General features: G+C 42.3%; 2 protein-coding genes across 27 annotated transcripts in view; both read left to right on the plus strand.

Moving 5' to 3' along the window:
- The window catches only part of LOC146490544 (protein NLRC3-like), a 152,012-nt gene that overhangs the window by 60,156 nt on the left and 71,556 nt on the right, over window positions 1-20,300 (plus strand). For 6 of the 25 annotated variants that reach the window (XR_014872700.1, XM_085153019.1, XM_085153007.1 and 3 more), the window contains 4 exons: window positions 15,217-15,315; window positions 15,456-15,554; window positions 15,866-15,967; window positions 17,452-17,530. Coding sequence is in view for 24 of the 25 variants with exons in the window: in XM_085153019.1 (XP_085009145.1) it covers window positions 15,217-15,315; window positions 15,456-15,554; window positions 15,866-15,967; window positions 17,452-17,530 (379 nt within the window). In the remaining variant the exon portion in view is untranslated. Of the gene's footprint in view, window positions 1-4,055; window positions 4,171-6,412; window positions 6,505-15,000; window positions 15,133-15,216; window positions 15,316-15,455; window positions 15,555-15,865; window positions 15,968-17,451; window positions 17,531-20,300 lie in introns of those variants that run through there. The other 19 variants (XM_085153018.1, XM_085153037.1, XM_085153038.1 and 16 more) reach the window with 12 other exon arrangements.
- The window catches only part of LOC146490545 (NACHT, LRR and PYD domains-containing protein 3-like), a 218,844-nt gene continuing 202,608 nt past the window's right edge, over window positions 4,065-20,300 (plus strand). The window contains exon 1 of one of the 2 annotated variants that reach the window (XM_085153081.1): window positions 4,065-4,170. The gene's annotated coding sequence lies outside the window, so the exon portion shown is untranslated. Of the gene's footprint in view, window positions 4,171-6,412; window positions 6,505-20,300 lie in introns of those variants that run through there. The other variant, XM_085153082.1, reaches the window with a different exon arrangement.

Genomic DNA, 20,300 nt, shown 5'->3' on the forward strand with positions numbered 1-20,300 from the left:
CTACACTCGACCTGCACCCTCCACCCTCTGTGACTGGCTACACTCGGCCTGCACCCTCCACCCTCTGTGACTGGCTACACTCGGCCTGCACCCTCCGCCCTCTGTGACTGGCTACACTCGGCCTGCACCCTCCACCCTCTGTGACTGGCTACAGGACTTTTTGACTTGCAGACAAACACTGGCGTCCCACAGGGTTGCGTCCTCAGTCCCATCCTCTACACCCTGGTCACCCGTGACTGTGTCGCATCCAACAAAGACAACATCATTTTGAAGTTCACGGATGACACTGCAGTGATCGGTCGCATCACTGGAGAGGACGACGTGGCTTATAGGAGAGAGGAGGCTGGTCTGGTGTCATGGTGTGAGGACAACAACCTCACCCTCAACATTGATAAGACAAAGGAGATGATAGTGGACACGAGGAAGAAGAAGAGGCCTCACCAGCCGCTGTTTACCCGGGAGCGTGAAGTGGAGAGGGTGAGCAGCAGTACCTGGGCGTCCACATCAGTGAGGACCTCACCTGGACACTGAACACCACACAGCTGGTCAAGAATGCTCAGCAGCTGCTGTATTTCCTGAGGAGGCTGAGGAAATTTGGTATGTTGGCCAAGATCCTCAGCAGGTTCTACAGCTGCACTGTGGAGAGCAGCCTGACCAGCTGCATCACTGCATGGTACGGCAGCACTACTGCAAACCGCAAACGCCTGCAGAGAGTGATAACAACTGTGGAGAAGATCATCAGGACCCCGCTGCCCTCTCTGCAGAGCAGCTACCATCACAGAGTCCAGAGGCGAGACACACCTCTGCCCTCGAGACGAAGGTTCAGAAGTGTGAAATCTAGAACATCCAGACTCAACAACTCCATCTTCCCCACTGCTATCAGACTCCTGAACAGCTGACCGACCTCAAACTGCAGTTTGCACATCAGGTCACTTTGCACAATAAGTTCATTTTGCACATTAAATTCCTTTGTACATCCATGTACATCAACATCTGCAGACCACACCTGTCTTCAGTTACTTATTTGTACTTATTTGCAGTTATTTATCTTTTTATTTTATTTTTTAAGTTATTTTTTGTCCTTATTTTATCTTTTTATTTATTCTTATCTTGTTCTTTTAACCCTTATCTAACTTGGCATTGTGCACGGTGTGTTTAGATTCAGTTTAAATTCAGGGACATGGAGCCCCTGTTGATCCTCCACCTAATCACACGAGCCAAGGTGTGAAAACGGGTGTGGGTCACAATCAGCCAAGGTTTTGGGTGAACCCATTGTGAGATCTAGCCCCACGCTATCATGTGATTTCCTGTGATCAAATGTCCCAGAATGTGAGTGAGAGACGTCCAAGTCCCTCTTCAAGCAACTTAAAGAAGTGCAGACGCTTTTCTTTCCAAGCTCCTTCAGTTACAGTGACATCATGCAGTTTGTGCTTTGACCTCCAGAGGGCGACAAATCAGCACAGACAGAGAGCTCCATTCAAACTTTGCTGCCATCAGTAATAATTCTTCAAATATAATCATCAGTGTTTGAGCAGTTATGATATCAGGGACAATCTAGACATGTGTGACAATACTGAACATGTCACATGACACACCTTAAACATCATGTGATCCACTCTCAGTCTGCACTTTCATTCATGACTTCAACAGGTTGAAATGAGCTTTGAAGAAACCTTCAGTGAAATAAATCTTTCATGGATTCATGTGAGCAGCAGATAAACTTTTTACCAACAACATCTTCAATAACAGAGTCTGAATGAAGCTCAGGTGTTGATGCTGCTCACTGATTGGACGCTTGGTTTCAGCTCTGCTCTCAGTCTTTCCTGCACAGGTGAAGGTAGAAAGTGTGACTGGATCTATAGACTGGAAACAGAGAAACATGCTGAACATTTGAAGCTTTGCAGCAGAAATGTTCATGTTACAAATACAGCAGAGCTGATCTGGGATCAGTGTGTTCACACCTGCAGCTACAACAAGGTTTCATGTCTCCACACGTCAGCATGTGAACTTTACTCTGACTCAGTCTGAGCAGTCAGACGCAGATTTTTAAAGTTAACACATCAGCACACACAGAGCTGAGCCCCTCCCACCTGTGCTGAGTTTCAGGTGGAGCCCCGCCTCCTTCCAGGAAGCAGCTCACCACCATCATCGCCCACGCCAGCTGCAGCCTCGGAGTCTCCACCACTATCAACTTTGCCGTCACCTGGTCCGGCTCCGCCGTCGCCTGGTCCAGCTCCGCCTTCGTCTGGTCCAGCTCCAGCTCCGCCTTCGTCTGGTCCTGCCTCAGCTCCGCCTTCGCCTTCGTCTGGTCCGGTCTCAGCTCCACCCACGCCGTCGCCTGGTCCAGCGTCAGTGTCTCCACCCACGCCGTCGCCTGGTCCAGCGTCAGTGTCTCCACCCACGCCGTCGCCTGGTCCAGCGTCAGTGTCTCCACCCACGCCGTTGCCTGGTCCAGCGTCAGTGTCTCCACCCACGCCGTCGCCTGGTCCAGCTTCAGTGTCTCCACCCACGCCGTTGCCTGGTCCAGCCTCTGCCTCAGCTTCCGTCTCGTCTGGTGCTGCGAAGGCCACGCAGCCTTCAGGTCCCCAACTGCCGCCTCAACACCGTCGGTCATCTGCCAGGCCACATGTTGGGCACCTTTGTCACCGTGGCCGGCCTCCGGACTTGCTTTCACACCGCCGTCAGAGCCAGCTCGACCTGTTTCACCTCGCCTCTGCCGGCCGTCTTCCGGGACTCTGAGTTGGCGTCATGGCCTTCGGGGACAGCCCCAGAAAGAGTTCATCGCCGCCGCTGGCATCGCGGCCGACCTCCGGACCTGCTCCGTGGCCACCGCTGCCTTCCAAGTGGTCGGCCTCCTGAGTGGTTTTGCCTGCGCCGCCGCCGGGCGGCGAGGAAGCAGTTCTGGGGGCCAACCGTGCACGCCCCCAGAACTGCTTCCTCGCCATCGCCGCCGCGTGCACGGTCGGCCCCCAGAACTGCTTCCTCGCCGTTGCCCTCCGCACGGCCGGCCCCCGGAACCGTCTCTACGTCGTCGCCGCCGTTGCCCTCCGCACGGCCGGCCCCCGGAACCGTCTCTACGTCGTCGCCGCCATTGCTTTCCGCACGGCCGGCCTCGGGACCAGCTCTGTCACCTGTGCCACCCACCTGGTCGGCCCCCCGACCGTTTGACTTGTGAATTCTTGTGCCGGCGACCTTCGGGTCGGTCCCCCGAACTGTTTTTCTGTTGTTGCCGTCTTCACGGCCGGCCCCCTGAACTGGCCTGTGTTTGGGCTGCTTTCTTGGGCTCCAGTGTTTCCTGTGCATTGCTTTTTGTTTTCTGTTCCTGGCCCTCCGTCCTGGGCCCCCGCCGCCCACCCTGGTTGGGTTGTCTTTTGTTTTTCCTGTTGGGCTGTCTGGGGCCAGCCCTTGAGGGGGGGTACTGTCACGGTCCTGGGTCAGTGACCCAGTGTTTTGAGTTTCTTGTGCCTCTGAGTTTTTTGTATTATGTTCTTAGTTCACTTTGTTGTTCCAGCTTATTCTTTAGTGTAGTGTCTTTGTTTGGTTTTCTTGTATTCTGTTTGGTTCTCTGAGTATTTAGTAGCTCCCCTCTGTGTCTCTTTGTTGTTGGTATTGTCTGTGTTTCTTAGTTGCTCTGTCTCCCCAAGTCCTGACTTTGAGTCTCCACTGTGAGTAGCTCAGCAGCTCTGAGAACTCTCTAAAGTTTTCTTCATCCTGATCACCATCTTCACTCTGTTGGAGCGTCCATGAGTGTCACTGAGTGTTCTCAGTAAAGTTTGTTTGAAGGAAAAACACCATCAGTCTGTGAAGTCGTGTGGAAATGTAGAGAGTCTGTGAGCTGCATTCACAAACAGGTTGGATCACTCTGAATGACAGCGATTAGAGGAGGTTCTTCCATCAGTACCAAGCTCTGCTGATTTTCATTAATAAAACTTCAACCTGCTCAGTGAAAAACAGAGTGAAATCAGACAAGACTGAGTCCACTTTTAACTTTGTTTCGTCACATTTAACAGCAACTCATCTGAAGATCAGCCTCCTCCCTGTAAGGGGAAAATTCTTATCAAGTCTCCACCTGTCCTGCTTCAGGTGGAGCCCCGCCTCCTTCCAGGAATCACCTGCGTGTCCGTGTTTAGTGTGCAGCTGTGGAGCTTGTTGTTGGTGTGTGAAGAAGCTGTAAGTTTGCTTTGTTTCCTCCTTTAACAGTTTGTCTTTAGGAACTTTACTGTTTGTTCAGCTCATGTTTGATTTCTTCACACAACAAACTGTGTGTGTTTGTATTTCCGGTCTCTCCATTAAAGTCAGTGTGTAATGTTTTCCTGGCTAACATCAGCTGTGTGCAGCTTAGTTCAGCACAAATCTGCCGCTCCATAGTTCACGGTAACGGACTCACAGCTGGACCAACGAGGCCGAGTGTGTCCGCCACTCTGAGCTACGTTCGTGTTTGTGTACTTGTAGTTTGTACTTTGTGAGTTCACTCAGAGCCCACAGAGGACGCAGCGTACGTGATGACGTCACAGCCCTTTACCTCCTTTACTGTCACTGTGATTAATATTTACACACGAGACACATGCAGAGCTCTGATGCTAAGCTAGCCACACAGCATGCTAACACTAAGCTAACGCTAAGCTAACACTAAGCTAACACTAAGAGTTCTTACACGAGTTAAAAATGTAATTGAGCACTTTGTGAATGAGAGCAGCAGCAGCACAGAGTTAGTTGATGGTCAGATGGTTACAGAAAGAGCAGCAGACTTTGCAAATGATCATTTATTCCAGCTGTAACTCAGACATGACGTGTAAACAGACTGTTGGCTCTCCTCAAACAGGAAGTGATGCTTCACTTTCAGCCTTCTGTGGATTTTCTTCAGTAAAAGCTGAAGTCAAACTGTCAACATGTCAGCACACAAGCTCACACATGACTGCTTCATCAACATGGAGCTCTGAGTGTTTATTAAAGGATCATTGTGTGAAAGAGGCTCTAACACAGCTGACTGCAGCCTTTAGCTGTGAGCACACAGTGTCTCACATTTACATTCACTTTACTGTCAAACACACTCAGTAACTTTAAACAGCTGCTGTTATCAAGTGAAAACAGCAAAGATTTCAGGGCAAAGCTCGACTCTGGTCCCAGCTGTCTGTAAAGGTCACATGGTTCAGTCCATGTATTTAAACTCTGTGCTCTAACCAACTCATCCTCAGCCTTTTCTTTGAATAACCCAGAGGAATTCTTACAGACATATAATACATTTAAACTGCAGCTGCTCACAGTACGACCATAATCCTGAACAGTGTAAATGACAGTGTTTATCTCTGTTCTTACATTGCAGAGACTTACACTGCTTATGTTTAGCCTGCAAACCAGTTTCTCTTTAGGATAATGAAGGTGTGCTTAGTCTTCAATAGCTTCTGTGCCTGCAAATGAAAAACACATTTTCTTCTCTAACAGGATCTATGGGAGACCTGCTGGACCTGAACCCAGCTGTGTGTCCTTAAAGAGTGACGCGTCTAAAGATCGCTTCATTGATTTTAAAGTCCAGCCTCTGTCTGCTGCAGAGAGCTGAGCTGTTAGTAACATGAACTCTCTGATTTAACTGCTTGATGTTGTTGGATATAAATGGCAGTACAAACACGTCATTCACAGTAATTGTAGAAACTAATGGTGGTGGTGCGTGTATGCGCCCAGATCAGCTGTCTGCGGCCCAGGACGGTGTAACTCCGTCACAACTATTTACATAAATCCTAACTAGGCACTTTACACAAGTGCCAACATGAGAAATTAGTGACGGTCCCATAATGAGCGCCTGGCAGAGGCTGCTTCGCAGTAAATGACAGTAACATTCGGTAAACTAAGTGTGCGCCAAGGATTTAAACAAAGGAGGATAATGGCCGCAGCAAAGAACAAACAGGATAAAACACAGAAACTTACAGTCTCATGGACGCACACCTCTGCTGACTCTCCCCACCTGCAGCTCTGACCGAACTCTCTGCGTCGAAGCGTAATGATGAGGTAGAATTGTGTCTTCTGATTGGTGAAGAGGATGGGTTGCCTTCCCGCTCATTGGCTATTTGGCAGCTGTATGCTGATATATTTACTCTGCAGATGTGGCTCTGTTCGTCAGTTCTGCCAACTGGCTTTTGTACAACCGCGTTATAATGAGGGAGCACTGTATTGAACTTGAACAAAGGTTTGAGGAAGCACGAAAGCTGTCCACACATCTGGACTCAACGTTGTTGACAGTTGAGCCGACGTATTAAAGAACTGTGACGTATAAACTTTGAAGGGGTTAAGGGCGCTTTCCCACATGAAATAAGTGTTAGTACCTTGAAGTGGCAATGAGAAGGAATGAGCCCAATCTTAAATTAACTAGAGAATAGCATGCTCTTATTGTGAAAATCTGACTGCTGTCCTACTTCAGGTGGAGTCCCGCCTCCTTCCAGGAAGCAGCTCACCTGGGTTTCTGTGTTTGGTGTCCAGCTGTGGAGCTTGTTGTTGGTGTTTGAAGAAACTGTACGTTTGTGTTGTTTCCTCCTTTAACAGTTTGTTTGTTTCTGCTCTGTGATGTTTGGACCAGATGTTCAGCTCTTATTTCAGGACACACTTTGGATCGCTTGTGTTTGAAGACACGTGATTATAGATTATTGATTGATTGGAATCCACACTGATTATCAGTCAGTTACTCTGCACTTAAACATTTGTTACTGTGATCAACAGTTTAAATGGTTCTGTGTGTAACTTTAGACCCAACTGACACTAATCAGTATCGTCATGTAACATTGTTTTTCCCTTTAAACAAGGACAAAGAGATCAAATCAGTTTGTTGTTAAGAAGTTGGCATTCAGGTTTTACTGAAGTGAAACAACACAAAACAAAGCAGCTCAGTTTAGTTCAGGGTCACTGCAAAGTCAATCAGACATAAGATTCATGTTTTAAATGCTGTGTGTGCTGATAATATCTGCATATGGAGTTTGCAAGTTTAAAATACACAAGTTTAAAAATATATTTGGACTCTTCTGCTTTTCTGTGTCTTTCTATTGTGATGAACACATTGATTGCTGCTGTCACACTCTGAGGGTTTTGTGTTTATTGTGTTTTAATCAGGGACCTGAGTCTGACTTCTTTTAGTGTTTGAAGATTTTAATCACTGTTAGTTGGTCACAGTGTGTCTCTTGTGTCTGTGTGTTGCCATCCCATTGAAGTCTTTGCAATTTTTTGTTGAACACTTTGAACTTTGTCCTTTTTGAACTATTTTCAGTCTGAATGAAGAGTCACTTGATTGTATTTAAGTTTGTTGCCCTGAATTTAGCTACAAACCTTTGCCAACGAACCAGGTTACTCTTGTATTAAATACATTTATCCAGTCACTTAATGGTACATTTAGATGAGTTAAATAGTTGAACTGATGCATGTTACGATTCTGTTTGTTGTGATGAATTCTCAGTAAATCATGACTTTAATGTAAGAGCAAAGTCTCACAGCCTCAAATGCATTTAAACCTCTCACTCCATAACTGAAGATGTGTAAGATATAAAGTGCAGAACACAAGCCTGATACTAGTGTTTGATCTGTTTCAAATTAAACACAAATGAACTGTTCAAGGGACAAAAGTAATTAGTTGTTTGGTCCTTTGTGAATTCTTACCTGTGTGGGAAATGTTCAGATAGAAAGATCTGAACTTTTTTAACAAGAGTCAGACGGTTGTGTCCAGAAGATCAGGTCTGAGTCTGTCTAAGACCTTGTGCTGCTCCTGGTCAGCAGAGGGCTCGAAGCCATCTGTTCCTGACTGCTGATGCTTTCCTTTAACATCTTTAACAAGGACTCGTTTATTCATGAAAAACAGAAGACTTGATTCAAAAACAGAAGAAACAGCGCACAGTAAAGTTACATGTAATAACATGTTTAATGTTCAAACACAGGCATAGTGTGACGCACTTAAACATGAGGAAGTTAAACCTTCTTCTGTTGATGGCTGATCACTGAGGCATCACAGAAACTGATGGAGTTGATAGAACAGAACAGGAAGTGAGATATTTTAATTTACTTGACATAAAACAAATTAATTTTATGTCATGACATAAAATAAATCAAATGTATGATCTAAATCAAACCCCTGATGTCTCTTAGCCTTTATACAGCTCTGTTAAATGAGTGTTGTTACCATTGGTGCATCACTGAGATCAGGTGTTCTGAAAACTGAAACTATGCTGCATGCAGCTACTAGTTTTTCTATTTTGGTGCTATAAATGTTCATGGACATGGTTTCCTTGGCTGAAAACACCAAAATCATTAAAATATCTTTTCATGAAAATGATGTAAGACAGAGCAGAGAGCTAATGCTGACTTTAATGCTCAGGACCCACTTCTTCTGATCGGACTGTGTTTGAGGATCTTTAGAAGTTTTTCTTTCTAGTTTCTCCACAAGTTAGCTGATTTAAAACAAACAATCAAACAAAAACCTTGTTCACATGCCATCAAGATAAAACGACAAAAATCCAAACCCTGCTGCAGATCTGGTGTTCTCCATATTAGGCTACGTTCACACTGCAGGCGAAAGCGCATCAAATCTGACTTTTTTGACCCTATGTGACCAGAATCCATCATGGTGACAGTGTGAACGGCACAAATCTGATATTTTCAAATCCGATCTGGGTCACTTTCGTATGTGGTCCTGAATCTGATACATATCTGATGTTTTAGAAAGCTGCTGTTTGATGGTCATGTCACTTTAAATCCGTCTTTTACGTCACTGACACGAGACAGACGCCAATTATCAGCGCCGGAGAAGACATCGCGAACGCTTCCTGTCCATCCAGTGAAACTGTTGGGAAGACAACGTTGGAGAAACGTGAACATTTTATTTGTTCTGTATAATCTGCAGATTCTGACAGAAATCTGCAACTATCCTTTGAAGCAGCGCTCCTCTAAAACAGCAATAAGGATCATTATTAGGCCAAATGTAAATAACAAAATAACTTTATAACTTAAAGCAAAAGTGGGAAACGTAAAGTCTGAAGTCTTTATATTAAGGTCATCAGTCAAACAATACTGTTGCTCTGGGTCTAAACAGAGCGCGTTGTGTGTGACGTCTTCTTTTGTGCATGCGGCTGCTTTGAGCGTTCACACTAGAGCGCGTTTGCTGTCACATTTTATTTGTAGTGTGAACGAGCAGACAAAACAATCAGATTTGATCAAAAAATCTGAATTGAGCATCAAGACCTGCAGAGTGAACGTAGCCTTAGAGAATGGTGAGCTGCTAAATGTGTTTTATGTGGTAGCATCCAGTGAAACAGCATTTATACAGTCTAGCACTGACTCAGTTCACTAACCAGGTTCAAGGAAATAACTGGAAGATTTCCCAAACAGAGAAATCATGCTGGGATCTTTGTTCCTGCTATGAACTCTAATACAGTACAGATCTACATGTCAGGGGAGAAAATATAAGAAACAAAGATTTCCAATAAAACACAGAGAAAATCAGTTTTTCAGGTTCAGATTCATTTTCTGAATCTCCGCAGCGGCACGTGGAGGAAGTGGTGGCCCTAAGCAGCAGATACTGTTTGTAGAAGTAACAGAGGAGCAATCAGAAGCAAACTGATTTAAAGAGGGGGGGGGGGGGGGGGAGGATTAACAGATGAACTGGAATAAAATAAAAATGAATTGAACTTTGAATTACATAAAGTTACTTCACTGACTAAACCCAAAATACATGTGCACTCAAGTAAACCTGAATCAAAAAAGAAACAAAGTTACTCAGCGATTAGGCAGCTCTTCTGTGAAAGAGTAGGTTAAATATTAGGAGCCACCATCAAAACAACTGGAGTGAAGTCACCTGGAGTAAATGCAGATATATTTACATGAACTGAATATACCGTCCATTTCACAGATATCTTTAGTTTGGTTAAAGATTTTGATAAACACAGAAATTGATGAATCTGGAGTACAGAAAGTGGAATATCTAAACAAATGTAATAGCTGACTGTCTAAATTGAGTCTAAATTGATGGAAATAACCCAGAGAAGCTGCTGGAATCACTGAGCTTATAACAAAACAGTATAATGATTCATTTATAGCGCAGTAATACAGGTTTAAAAACAACAGGGACTAAAATGTCAATAATTCATAGTCCTTTTATTATTTAATTAACTTCATATTAGGTGGATTTGTGTGAGCGTGGCCGACTGATGACAATAACAGAGAAGCTGGAGGGAAAAAAGCTTTAAATTAGTTTTTATAGACTCTACACTCAGAAGTCAAAACAAGTGCGATGAATGAAATCCACATGTGCAGCACTGACAATAAGAAAGACCTTTAAAAGTACCAGGAACAAAACAAAAGCATGCAGGAGTTTAACAAACAAACTTGATCTACAAATTCTGTGGATGTTAAAATGCCTGCGTAAACAGAAGTGAATATGATGATGCGATTTTGGATGCTGATCATTTAAAAATGCTGAAACTTGAAAATAATCACAAATCCAACTGAAGACAGGTTTAAGTTCAACATAAAGGTTAATGTTGATAAAACGTTTGTTAAAAAACTGCATAAATAGGCAGGTTTTTGTAAAACGTGGAGGTTATTACACGGGGTTCTAGTGATATGTTAATTTAAGTCTTGTATCCATTAATAAACATTAAATTTGTTTCATATTGTCATGATTTTAGCACTGATCTATTTTAAACTTCAAAAGAAAAATCAAAGTGATTACAGATATATTTTTCACAACAAAGCCCCCCCCCCTCCCAAAAAAAAGCCCCCAAAAAACCCCAAACAACAAAAAAAGCCGTCTGTTATTTCTAATACAGATGCTGAAGTTATGAGTTGCAACTAAATGCACAAAGCAACCACAGGTTTAACCCTATATAAGCATGTAGGCATATTAGAAGAGAGTGAAGGACAAGTTTTATAGACTTTAATAGACTTTACATGTAATTTCTATCTGATCATTGTTGAATCAGATATTTGTATTTGATGATTTTGTTTTATTGTGAAATGTCCCACAGAACAAACGGAGGTAAATGACCTTTGTGTTATTCAAACACTCTACAGGTCAGGTTGCGGTGCTGTGGATTTACTGTGCTGGAGTGCAGTACAGTGACTGTAGTGTTCATGGTCAGAGTCAGGTTACATCTTAGGCTTCTTCCACCTGCTGAATTCCACTTTATGTCTGACTGTTCTCATTTTTCTGTTTAGGTGCAGAGGCAAGGTCACCCTCTACAATTTAGGCAACAAAATACAGCTTTTCTTACCTTTATGTTTCTCTGCTTGTGACGTACACAACAATGGTCAAGCTGAGTATTGATTAGAATTAAAATTTAGACTGTAACAAAGTTTCTATTCCCATGTGCTAACATTATTTTATTATTATATTAACCCTCATAATGTCCCCCCGATTTCCATACAACTGGGGTGATCAGGGGTCAAAACTGTCCCCGCTTCATTTGAGTGTTTTTTAAAGTATAAAGTATAAATTGTCAATCAATTCAGTGTTACATCTTAGTTTTACTTAAGACCAACACATTAACACAAAATTTACCCAACATTTTACATTTTAGGGCCACCACACCTTGTTTACAAAAAATACACCCTGTTTTTTAAGCGAAAATAAAACAAGAAAATTAAATATTTAATTGTTTAGATAATTTTGACTATCTGACTAACTACAGAGTGCTGTATGTTGAACTTTAGTGAGAATTTTTTTTTTGAACCATTTAAATTTTTTAAATGGCAGCACATAATCACACCTGTGGTCCTCAGGGGTCAAAAATGTCCCCACTTCATTTGACTGTTTTTTAAAGTATAAAGTATAAATTGTCAATCAATTCAGTGTTACATCTTAGTTTTACTTAAGACCAACACATTAACACAAAATTTACCCAACATTTTACATTTTAGGGCCACCACACCTTGTTTACATAAAGTACACTGTGTTTTCGAGTGTAAATAAAACAAGAAAATAAAATATTTAATTGTTTAGATAATTTTGACTATTTGTCTAACTAAAGAGTGCTGTATGTTGAACTTTAGTGAGAAAGTTTTTTTTCAAGCGTTTATAAATTTTAAATGGCAGCACATAATAACACCTGTGGTCCTCAGGGGTCAAAAATGTCCCCACTTCATTTGAGTGTTTTTTAAAATATAAAGTATAAATTGTCAATCAATTCAGTGTTACACCTTAGTTTTATTTAAGACCAACACATTAACACAAAATTTACCCAACATTTTACATTTTAGGGCCACCACACCTTGTTTACATAAAGTACACTCTGTTTTTGAGCAAAAACAAATTGAGAAAATAAAATATTTAAATGTTCAGATAATTTTGACTATCTGAATAACTACAGAGTGCTGTATGTTGAACTTTAGTGAGAAAGTTTTTTTTGAACCATTTATAAATTTTATATGGCAGCACATAATCACACCTGTGGTCCTCAGGGGTCAAAAATGTCCCCATCTGGTTTGATTGATACTTAATTAATATGAAGTCGATTTTTTCCCCCACTTTTAATTAAAACTTAATTCAAACATTTTTAAACATTTTTTTTTATTCCATTTCAAATTTAAGCCTGATAAAAACCTCATAAAAATGATTTTTTTTCTTTGTTTTTGGGTAAAAAATAAATTAAATCATCAGTTATCGTGATTATCGTTTCACAACCAGAGTCGGTTGCTTTAACAGATGATCACAGACGGGTTTATGTCAAAGTTAATTTAGAAAGCTGTTTTTAAACTACTTAAAGTTTTTTACTGGCAGCAAATAATCACATCTGTTGTCCTCTGGGCTCAAAAATGACCCCGTTTGCTTTGACTGTTTATAAAGCAAGAAGTATAAAATATCATCCATCTCTGTGTTTCAAGGTTTTATTCAACTTTATTCCAACTCATTACCTGACAGTTTTCTATATTTTGGCATGATAGGACACCAGGGCATGAGTCTGAGTGAACACATGAGAGCCTGAAGCAAGAACAAAGGCGTGTCCATGTTTTACCCAAGTGCAGGAGGAAGCTCAGGTTCATTCCTCTGCACTGGTCCCATCATGGACAGCTTTCTTTCTGCACTTGCAGGCCAAGGGTCATATACAGTAAACAAGTTGTTACAGGTGATTGTTTTCTTTTGGAAACCTTCTGCAATGTTAGGGACAACTGGCGTGTCCTGACTGCAGGAGACGGTTTGCCATCGTACACTAGCATGTTCCATGTACAGCTGGACCTGCATCACATGCTGCCCATGTTTTTATCTCATCCCTGGTTTACTTGGATGTTCTGTTGGACAGAGTCCTCTGAAGGGGACTTGGTGCTCATACAGTCAGATCAGTACCAGGGTCTGACATCACAGCAGGAGACACGCCCACTTGCTCCATACACCTCAAATGGGAGCACGTTTGTGTCATGAACGATGATCATCTATTGTGTCTTTATCAAGAAATGATATCCTTTTTGTGCTTCTATGATTAATCTTGTGTCACCTTTAAAACTACTCTACCAGACTCAGGATGTCATAAACTGGCCGTAGCGACTCTACTGGATGCTCGGCAGTAAGAATCAACACACACACATACGCCTACAGCTGCATTCGGTCCATTTTTCTTCCTCTCTCGTTGTCCCTCCTTGTTCGTCATTGAGTTGGCTGTAGAGCAGGTCATCTGCTGATTGGATGGTTGTTGGTTCAATCTCTGTGTGCTCTAGTCTGGAGTTCTTACCAAGGTGTCCTTGGGCAAGTTACTGAACCCCAACTTGGTCTCTGATGCATCCATTGGCATGTAAACGTTCAAAGGCAGAATACAAGCAGAATACACTGTGTGTAATGCTTTCAGTACTCGAGTAGAAAAGTAACTGAAGGAGTATGGGACCTGGCACATGTGCTTGGACTGTGGTAGATCGTCTTTCTCTGAGGCACATGAGAGAGTCATGCATCGTCTGACACTGGGAAGATAGAAGACCAGATCAATGTTTCCTCACATTACTGTAAATACTCCTCTGTCTCAGCTGACTCCTCTTTCCTGCTTGATTCTTTGTCTTCATCATAATTAAAATAGAAGATGTGCAGTCCTCTGACACATCTTCTATTTCAGTTTCACATCCTGAAAATTCAAGAAACTTCAAGAAGCCCAGTCACTTTCTTTCCAAGCTCCTCAGACTACCAAGCCCTGGAGGCCTGAGAACCTACTTGAACATAGTTCAGATTCTTCATCACTTTCCTTCACTTCATAGCCTTCTTCCACTTCTGCAGGTGGGTGATGTGCTTTTTCAGAGAAAGGTTAACATGTGCTCTAAATATTGGCTATATTTTCATTATCTTCTAACCCTGGATCTTCCTGAACATTGATTCTCCCTCCTCATTATACTAGAGGACAATATGTGCTTTGTCCTGCTGCTCATTGCTTTGCACAACATGGTAAAAAAATGTATGCTCATCAAAGTATGCAAATCTCTAGTGCAATGGAGGCTTGTGAGCTACTTTCTGTGTATGTATTATTGTAGGGTCGACCTTACAATACGAAGCACTTTGATGCGACTGTTGTTGTGATTCGGTGCTGTGTAAATAAACTTTCATTGAATATAGAGCACCTGCCTCCTCATTGTGCTGCCTGTTGTTGTTGTTGTTTTGGTTGTTATGACCAGTGCTTGACCCCACACATCAGTGATCCAAGATCAAAGATGTTTGAAAGCAGTATGTTGTGAAAATACGGCTCTTTGCAACACTTTGTACTTTGGGGTCATTTTTGACCCCTGAGGACAGCAGCTGTTATAAAATCCAATAAAAACCCCATAAATAAATCAAATTACTTAAAACTTATTCCAATCACGCATAGTATAGTAATGAATAACTTCTGTTATTTTCAGACCATTTAATGAATAAAAAACACATTTTTGATAGCAAAAGATTTCTTTAGAGGACAAAAATGACCCGTGGACATCACAAGGGTTAATGTAGCACAAGGTTCAGTTCGCCTTGTTATAGAGGATTTCAGTTGATGTGCACATGAATGATTTGTGTTTCCTCTGCAGGTGAAGGTAGAAAGTGTGTGTGAGCTGATGTGAATTGAGCAGCATGGATCAGTGTGAGGACAGAGAGGAGGGAGTCCCTCCCTCTAAAAGCACTCTGTGTGGGGAACATGAGAGCCAGACCAAAGCTCAGAGGTGAGATGACCATCTCTAACTGTCCATGACTCTTCTCCATGTCACAGCTCAGCACTCACATCACTGCTCCATCATTATTCACAGGAACCAGCCTGGACCTCCACCCAGCTCTGTGTCCTCTAAGAGCAAACGGGTGAAGCGTCTCTTTCGTAATTTAGGGCAAAAAAAGTCATCTGACGAAAAGTAAGTTCATGTCAGTATTAAAATGTTTGAAATTTTAATCAACTTTTTACTATTTGACAATTTATACTTTATTTATACTTTTTATGTAATGTATTGGACACATTGGATGTGACACATGTTTCATGTTCACTTACTTTTAGCGTCAATCAGAAACCATCCAGCTCTGTGTCCTTACAGAGTGACCGGTCTAAAGGTCTTCCCATTGATTTTAAAGTCCAGCCTGTGTCTGCTGCAGAGAGGTGAGCTGTTAGTAACATGAACTCTTTGATTAAACTGCTCGATGTTGTTGGATATAAACTGCAGTACAAACACGTCGTTCCCTCAGTCCCATTTACACTGTCTTTTAAAACAAGCCTTTGGTTTTTAAACAACTGAAAACCCACTTCAGCAAACAGGAAGTGATCAGAGCGTCCACTTCCTGTCAGGCCCTGCAAACATTTCATATTGAAGAAAAGTAGTTGATATCTGATGATGACCATCTCTAACTGTCCATGACTCTTCTCCATGTCACAGCTCAGCACTCACATCACTGCTCCATCATTATTCACAGGAACCCACCTGAACCTCCACCCAGATCTGTGTCCTTACAGAGTGACCGGTCTAAAGCTGCTGGTATTCACTTTAAATCAGGCGTGTGTCGTCCTGCAGAGAGGTAATGTGTGTGTAAATGTTGTTGTGTGTTTGTGAATAAATCCTCCATCATGTTTAATGTCAGCTCTGTTTCACACACATGTTCATATGTGCAGCGCTGTGTGTTGGAGTGTTTCCACAAACACAGCAGATACTCAGAGATTATTTTTAGGAAGAGGAGATGTTCTCAAACTCTCTGTCCTGAAACTCTTCACTCAGTCTGATCCCCACTTCCTGCTCCTCAGCAGTGCTGCCATCTTCATCAACCAGGACAGAAATGAACTGAACTGGTGTTTCCTCATCAACTTCTTTCTGTCTGCTGAATCTGTAGTGAATCAAAGTGAGACGTGTGAAAATGCAGCTGTTAATGATCCAGTTTGTTAGATGAACGTGTGAATGTTGCAGTGTGCTGTTAAACAGTAACACAGTAACTGTGACGTGTCCTGATCTGACAGTAGATCATGTTTGTGTTCTTGGTGCTGGAGGCGGGTGGAAGTGGTGTAACAGCTGAGGGCCTGGTTGTCTCAAAGCGGGGGAAGAAACGGTTTAGATCCTCAGCCAGCGAGGCATCAGTCCTAGATATCGCCTGGTTGTTTCTTCTGTAGTTGGTAATGTGATTGATCCCCTGCCACATTTTTCTGGGGTCGTTGTCGACTGCAAAGTGATCTTCAATCCTCCTCCTATAGGCAGCCTTAGCTTTCTTGATGCCTCTACTCAGGTCTGCCCTGGCCGCCCTATACGTAGCCCTGTCCCCTGACTTGAAAGCAGTTTTTTTTGCGGCTTTTTAGGAGGGATTGCACTTCGCTATTCATCCAGGATTTTTGATTTGGAAACACCCTGACCCTTTTGTTGACGGTGACATTGTCAACACAGTTCCTGATGTACGAGAGTACAGTGTCCGTGTACTCCTGGAGGTTGAGGCTGGAGAATAAATCCCATACAGTTGTTGAGAAGCAGTCCTGCAGTTGAGAGAGGGCTCCTTCAGGCCAGGTTTTTATTATCTTTGTCTGGGGCTTTGTTTTTCTCAGCAGAGGGGTGTAGGTGGGGGTGAGGACATGCAGAGGTGGTCAGATCCAGCCAGATGGGGGGACTCCAAATACTCCAAATACGAGACTCAGAAAACTCAAATCAAACCAATGAGAAAAGGACTTCTTGTGTTAGAATGAAAACATATGGAAGTCATCAGGTTTCAAACACTCGATGAATCTACTGCACAGTTACATTCAGGGAACTTTGGCATCCTGAGAGCATTAGTTGATGGTTCATCACAGTTTTACCTTCCAGTGAGTGAATTTATCAGTTTAATGAAGTCTCAAAGTTTCCTCTGAGCTTCTGCAACATCATCACTTCCATCACTGATGAAAGAAAGTTCATAGAAAACAGAAAATATATCTTCAGGATCTGAGAGTCTAAAACTCTACAAACTTTATTCAGATGAAGTTATTTGAGCAGAAACTCCTGGATCTTTATCCTGTGTTGATCTAATCCTTCATGGTTCCTCCACAGAGTGGAGCAGCAGTGCTCAGAGGTTCCCAGTGGTCAGTCTGCCCAGCAGCATCAAACACAGCTGGACTCCATATTTATGGTCTGTACATGTACAACAACTACTTTATTATTATTAATAATACATTTATTTATAGGTCCCTTTCAGAACACCAAGGACTCTGTGGACTAAATGACCAAAGGAAAACAAAATTTGAAATCAGACGGTGCAAATGTGATCACAGGGAAACGTTTTAAACATCGAGGCTTTAAACAAAAACCAAAGTGAAACAGTTTGTAGTCGAGATCAGTGGGAATGAACCTGAATAACTGTTTCTTCAATAACTTTGAGCTCTTAAAAAAGAAAAACTAGCTGAAAGTCTGGCTGCTCTTGTGAAAAGTACAGAGAAATTATGGGTCGCTCAACGCTTGTGCACAATATAGGAGTTTAAATAAATCTAAAGAATAACTCAAAGTCCTACAATCATACTGAGAAAATCATCTACAGCTAACTATCCAAGTGGATTTGTTTAAGACAGCTCCATCTGCTGGTGGCCCTCTGCAGGTGCATGACAGGGGCGTGTTTATAGTGAAAGTAGTAGAGAAAGTAAACCCCACGGGAAGGAGGGAGGACTCTCAGCAGCTTCCAGCTCATATTCAGACATTTGACTTCTCACTGAAAGCAGCTAGTTTGAGTGTCTGTACCTTAATTAGAAGAGATAACATGGCAATAGTAATTAGAGTTGATTGAGCAATGCTGTCCTTATAATGCAGTTTATTATTTTTATGGACAAGTCCAGTTTTTCTGCAGAGCCTCTCAAGTTGGTGACAGCAGTCAAAGTTCACGTGTAAAGCAGAGCAGCAAATCAGGTCCAAATGTGTTGTTCACAGTGAGCCTGATCATCATTGGCTGCTATGTTAACATCCTGCAGCAGGATGTCTTTGGTCAGAGAATGGATAGATCAGTAAGTCATTGCTGAGTTTAGGGAGACAGTAGACAGTTGCAGTAGGTTCAGCCAGTTGACACACAGTAGATAAAAATAACTGAAGGCAGGAGCAGACACCTGTATGACTTTCCCCCTTTCAGCATAGATTATTGTCCCTGGGCAGCACCACAGGGCTGGTAGATGTAAACAAAGCTGGAGGAGAGGATTTATTCATCTGAGAAAAGTCACAGAGTTGTCTTGATGCTCAATCATCCAGGTACGTAAATCCCAAAAAAGTTGATTCTGTTCATCTGGATGTTTTCAGTGGGAGAAACATTTCATCATCATCAGGTGACTTCTTCAGTCTCAGCTGACTGCAGGTTTCAATCTTATAAACAGGACATTTGTATAATGACTGAAACCAGCCCACTGAAGAAACAATGGGCTGGGAGGTCAGTTCAAGCATGATAAGACGTATGTCAACCAGATGTGCCCCAGGTCTGGCAATAACGCCACTGTTTATGCGATAGCATGCCATTTCTGGCCCGATTGTAGTTTTGTGTATGTGGCCCAGGCACATAGAAAACTGGTCTGGCTGGGATCCGGCATCAAGCTGGCACTTCTGACTGACTGGTGTCATGGCAGGGTCTATGTCAACCAGATGCGGGCCAGGTCTGGCAATGATGCCACTATTTATGTTCCTATTTTCCTATTTTAGTTGGAAGAACCAAATGCCATGTTGCAATACTATACTGCTATGGTAGCTAATGTTTCAAATGCAGATTTGACAGGTTTGTGAGTGTACACTTTATCCAAAACCTAGTGAGGGTTTACTCATCTTTGCCAGTGGGTGGCTGTAGCTCAGGCGGTAGAGCAGGTCTCCTATTGATTGGAAGGTTAGTGGTTCAATCCTTGGCTCCTCCAGTCTGCATGTCGTGAGTGTGAATGTGTATGAATGTAATTAGAAAGCACTCAGTTAAGTTAAGAGAAAGTGTGTGGTTGGGTGAATGTGGCATGCCAGAGGTAATCCACACATGGGCCAGCAAAGGACCACCAGTGTGTCTGCAACTGGCCTTGTGCTGGCCCATGTGTGGGCCACAATTGGCAAACCAGATATGGGCCAACAAAGGGCCGTCATTCTTTGCAGTATGTGGGCCACGTGTAAGCACATTGTGTGGGCCAAATCCGGACCATAACAATTTTGCTCTGTGGGAGTGGATGATGAGAGTCAAACCTTAAATACTGATCTGTATGTGTAAACAGAGTGTACCTTTATGTAGAGATGGCACGATACCACTTTTTTATGTCCGATACCGATATCATAAATTTGGATATCTGCCGATACCGATGTGAATCCGATATAGTGTGTTTTTTAATCAATAAGACTGTTTTTTTAATATCTTGCTGCATTTTGTATAAGTTCATACTCAAGTTTAAATAAACAACAACACTAAAGCTATTCTGTTATACCTGTATGTAAAAAATACAACAAAATATTTCATAGTTCAGCAACATTGATCAATCTAATAAAGTTAAACCTGCTCCATCCTCCCTATTCTGGTATTTCAAAGAGTACTTAGCAGAAATATTAAGCAACCTAACTAATAGGGTTGCAAACTCCCAGCAAAAAAAAAAATAGGGATCCACCCCCCACCCTCCACCTCATGATGCTTAATCGATGTAATCAACTTTAGTTTGATGCAGTGTGAAAAAAATGCACAGAATTAAATTATTTTTCAAGAATAATGAAATAGATTCAACATCTTTCTTCTACAGAACTGCAGACTGCACAGATGGTATCTTCCCAAAGGAAAAAGTACTATAGCTTACTAGGGTATATTAGACTTAACAGTTACTATATACAGTAATGGACTTCTATATATTTTACATCAGATTAAAACTTTGGGTGTAAGATTCAGATAATTATTTATTAAAAGCTAGACATTT

Source organism: Neolamprologus multifasciatus, unplaced genomic scaffold (genome assembly GCF_963576455.1).
Source record: "Neolamprologus multifasciatus unplaced genomic scaffold, fNeoMul1.2 chr03_unloc_1, whole genome shotgun sequence".
In the NCBI taxonomy this organism is placed as follows: Eukaryota; Metazoa; Chordata; class Actinopteri; order Cichliformes; family Cichlidae; genus Neolamprologus; species Neolamprologus multifasciatus.